The sequence below is a fragment of the Colobus angolensis genome, unplaced genomic scaffold (assembly GCF_000951035.1).
Source record: "Colobus angolensis palliatus isolate OR3802 unplaced genomic scaffold, Cang.pa_1.0 Scaffold121, whole genome shotgun sequence".
Lineage (NCBI taxonomy): Eukaryota > Metazoa > Chordata > Mammalia > Primates > Cercopithecidae > Colobus > Colobus angolensis.
Window position 1 is genome coordinate 5,119,369 of NW_012113253.1, and position 4,631 is coordinate 5,123,999.

The window sequence follows — 4,631 nt, forward strand, 5'->3', positions numbered from 1 at the left end:
GATGGAGTCTCGCTCTGTCTCCCAGGCTGGAGTGCAGTGGCACGATCTCGGCTCATTGCAAGCTCCGCCTCCTGGGTTCATGCCATTCTCCTGCCTCAGTCTCCCGAGTGGCTGGGACTACAGGCACCTGCCACCATCCCCGGCTAATTTTTTTGTATTTTTAGTAGAGACAGGGTTTCACCGTTAGCCGGGATGGTCTCGATCTCCTGACTTCGTGATCCACCCACCTCGGTCCCCCAAAGTGCTGGGATTACAGGCGTGAGCCACCGCGCCCAGCCGTGATTATATTTTTTAGGCTATGCATTTGGGGCATGAAGTCCACTGAAGTGTTAGTCTATTATTCTCACTTCATCATGTTAGGAGGCACATGATAGTGGTCTGTTCTAATATTGATGATGCTAGGTGTTTTTTCTTGTTTTGTTGCCCAGGCTGGAGTACAGTGGCTCCATCAGGGCTCATTGCAGTCTTAACCTCCTGGCTTAAGCAGTCCTCCCACCTTCAGCCTGTTGCATAGCTGGGACTACAGGCCTATGCCACCATGCCTGGCTAGGTTTTTTTCTATTTTTATTTTGTAGAGGGTTTCGTCGTGTTTCCCAGGCTGGTCTCAAACCCCTGAACTCAAGTGATCCACCTGCCTCAGCCTCCCAAAGTGCTGGGATTACAGGCTTGAGCCACCGCGCCCGGCCTAGAATTCTTAAGGAAAATAAAAGTGTCAGGCCTTTTCCTCCTTTTAATTCCTCTGGGGAATTTCAATAAATTAGACTTTGCTTTAGCCTTTTAATTTTATATGTGAGGAAACCAAGACTCCAAGAGGTTCAAAGACTTGATTATATCCTCAGAACTAATTACAGACATAATAACACTAAGCCCTAGATGTTGTTTGCCAGTCCATTGCTGTTCTTACTAAAGTAAAAAGGTCTTGCTTTTTCAAACACTCACAAAGATGTATAGAGTCCCCACTGTTAATAGTTTATTGTGTATCTTTAATTTTATTATTTAGTTTTTGAGATAGTATCTCATTCTATCTCCCATGCTGGAGTTCAGTGGCATGATCACGGCTCACTGCAACCTCAAACTCCTGGCTCAAGCAGTCTTCCCGCCTTGGCCTCCCAAAATGCTGGGATTACAGGTGTGAGCCTCTGTGCCTGACCTTACTGTGTATCTTTCTATTCTACTTTGTACATAAATAGATGGTAGTCTTTTAAATGAAGAATTGGATCGTGCTGTGCCCTACACAATAGATAACATTCCATGTCAGTCTAGTTTGAATTCTGCCTTAGGTGACAATATTGACACATTTGAGAGTTTTGTTCATATTTCAACTAAGTTTTAAGTTGACATAAAAATTAATGAAGTACTATCTCGAGTAGATAAAGGGAAAAGAAAAATTGGGCTTTACGGTGTACAGTTCTATGGATTTTAGTACTTGTGTAATAACCACTGCCACAATCAGGAAGTATTCTATTCTGAAACTTTATCACTAGTAATACTAGTGAATAATAGTAATACTGTTACTCAGCTTGATTAATGTTCATTTATATTTATTTCACAACAGACACATTTTTGTATTTGGTTGGGTAAAAGTGAATGTTCAATTTTATGCTCAACTGAATGTGATACAATTTTGTACTGCTTGTTACTTCACTATATAAACATAAAAGCACCACATATACATAAAAGCACACCTTATTGTATAACTGCAACAGTACTGATAATTGACTTATTGTTAAGAATTTTTGTTTATAGTATTACAGTTTTATCTTGGCATTGCCTTTTCTAAAAAGCTGGTACTGTAACTTTGGTTAATTAGAGGCTGATGCTTCTAATGGTTTAAGTATTTGGTAAAGTTAATGTGGATACTTAATGGTATGAATATGATGAATGACAGTTGAAAGAAATTACAGGAGATGTCTCTAAAACTTTCTGCTCCTTTAAAGTTATTATTCTGTGTATTTCAGATTTCATGTTTCGAGTACTTGCAAAGAATCTCAAGTATACGTACATGCTCTATCTGATGCTCGATGTGTGTTTGACATGGCTGTAAGTGCTTTCTTTAAATTATTTTGATATTTTAGCCAGGATGTTAAGTTAAAGACTAAGTATTATTTTCTGCCTGTGTGAATTACTCTGACTACATTCAACGTCACACACCTCATTTTTATTACATAAGCATTGAGAGCTCTATACAGTCACACCTTTTAAGCGGGTAAAGGAGTGAAATAGTAATTGACTTGCATAAGTCTAGAAGAGAGTACAAATAAAATCAAAGAGCATACCTAACATTGAATCAATCTGTTTCTATTAGTAAAAAACCAAGAACTTGCTGTACTAAAGATCAGAACAGATATTTACCTCCCTAGGAGGGGGTTTTTAAAATGTTCTCATATCCATTACAATTTGGAAAAGAATTTAAATAATTTTTTTTCCATCTGTAGGGAGAAATTGGCTTTACGATGAACATGTTAGACATTGGTGGAGGATTCACAGGAACTGAATTTCAATTGGAAGAGGTAAACTTTTCAGTAGATGACATAACAGAATAATTGCTTTCTTTGCTACTTAAGTGGTGGATGTGTAGAGCAGGATTTTTACAATGGCAGAAAGTAAACCCTGTAACGTCTCTTTAAAATTTTATTCTTAGAAAATATGGATACTTAATGGTAGTTAGTAGACCTAGCTAACTTTGAAAAGTTTGATAGAATTCTTTGAACATTATCATGGAACATTTTCTATTTCAGTTGTGTTTCTATACTTAATGGCACAAATGATTTAATACTTAGAAAACTTCACTACTACCTTTTTTGTTTTGTTTTAAAAAGGGTCTTCCTGTGTTGCCCAGGCTGGAGTGGAGTTGTGCAATTATAGCTCACTGTAGCCTCCAACTCCTGGGCTCAAGTGATCTTCCCGCCTCAGCCTCCCAAGCAGCTGGGACTTAAAAAAAAAAAAAAAGTCTTTCTATATTGCCCAAGCTAGTCTTGGAACTCCTGGCCTCAAGTGATCCTCTTGCCCCAGCCTCCCAAAGTTTTGGGGTTACAGGCGTGAGCCCCCACTCCCAGCCAACTTTAGCACTTAGGCCAGATGCACGTCACACCTGTTTTCTCACCTTCCTGCTCTGCCCTCCTTCCTTCTGCAGTATCTAGAAACTATGATTTGAAAATTTTGCTTCTGTTTTTAGTGATCAAGTATAGAAAAACGACTTAAAAAAAAAACAAAAACAAATACCAGTAGGTATTTGTTATTAGAACTATCTGTTTTTAAAATTAATGCCATTCTGATAGTTACAAAATAAACTGACTTGAAAGCATGCCTAATTAATTGCTTGGAGATAATTACGAAGTTGCTAAGGTTCATAGTCTGTGATTGGAACTGCTCCATTTTCCTAGAAGATTTTGTTAATATCAGTTTCTGAATGTTACGAATTATCTGATCTAATATTGAAATCATAATGTGGCATTTAAAATCCACAGGTAAATCATGTTATCAGCCCTCTGTTGGATATCTACTTTCCTGAAGGATCTGGTGTTAAGATAATTTCAGAACCCGGAAGCTACTATGTGTCTTCTGCATTTACACTTGCAGTTAATATCATAGCAAAGAAAGTTGTTGAAAATGATAAATTTCCCTCTGGAGGTAAGTTATGAAGTTTATAGTTTTATTTTTGTTGGTAGATAATTGCAGTTAGTCTGGAAACGAACAGATGGTCATGAAGTTGTAGGTGGTTTTCAGCTTTTACAAATCTTAAAGCTGGCCGGGCGTGGTGGCTCATGTCTATAATCCCAGCACTTTGGGAGGCCGAGCCGTGTGGATCACGAGGTCAGATGTTCGAGACCAGCCTGGCCAGTATGGTGGAAACCCTGTCTCTACTAAAAATACAAAACTTAGCTGGGCGTGGTGGCGCACACCTGTAATCCTGGCTACTCAGGAGGCTGAGGCAGAAGAATCACTTGAATCCGGGAGGCGGAGGTTGCAGTCACCCAAGATCATACCACTGGACTCCAGCCTGGGCGACAAGAGCGAGACTCTGTCTCAAAAAAAAAAAAATCTTAAAGCCAACGTCCCATTCCATAAGACTTCCAAATCCAACTTTCTTGGTACTGATGTTTACATATGTGTGTTTTCGATAAATGTCTACCAGATGATTAATTCTCATCCATTATTCTCTTCTGTTCTCCTTTTCTCACATGGATCACAGGGAGGCTCTGTTTTCATACTTTCTTACTTAAGGGCCACAAAGCGTGCTTGTAATCTAACTCAAGTCAAACCAACAAAAAGGCACTAGACAGTCCCATCTCGTTGGCTAATATTATTGTAGGAAATACTGTTTTACATTAACAAGCCTTTTTTTCTTTTTTTTGACTGTGGACTGATGCACATCCCATAGGAAAATTGTCCATTTCCCCAATATTACCTTATTTTACAGCTTTTGTTTTTCCTTGTTTAGAATCCAGTCCAGGACTGCATTGAATTTGTCATTTCTCCTTGAATCTGGATAGCTTCTCAGCTCATTACTTTGTATTTTTTAACTTTGACATTTTCGAAGAGTAGAAATTTCATAGCTGATCCTTAGTTTGGGTTTGTTTGATGATTCCTCATGATTATATATATATATATATTTTTTTTTTTTTTTTTTT

The 4,631-nt window shown here is 38.3% G+C and overlaps 1 protein-coding gene across 3 annotated transcripts in view; it reads left to right on the plus strand.

The window, feature by feature from the left end:
- The window catches only part of AZIN1 (antizyme inhibitor 1), a 43,715-nt gene that overhangs the window by 32,702 nt on the left and 6,382 nt on the right, over window positions 1-4,631 (plus strand). For all 3 annotated transcript variants that reach the window (XM_011931322.1, XM_011931312.1, XM_011931304.1), the window contains 3 exons: window positions 1,959-2,040; window positions 2,436-2,510; window positions 3,468-3,630. In XM_011931322.1, coding sequence (XP_011786712.1) covers window positions 1,959-2,040; window positions 2,436-2,510; window positions 3,468-3,630 — 320 coding nt within the window. The remainder of the gene's footprint in view (window positions 1-1,958; window positions 2,041-2,435; window positions 2,511-3,467; window positions 3,631-4,631) is intronic.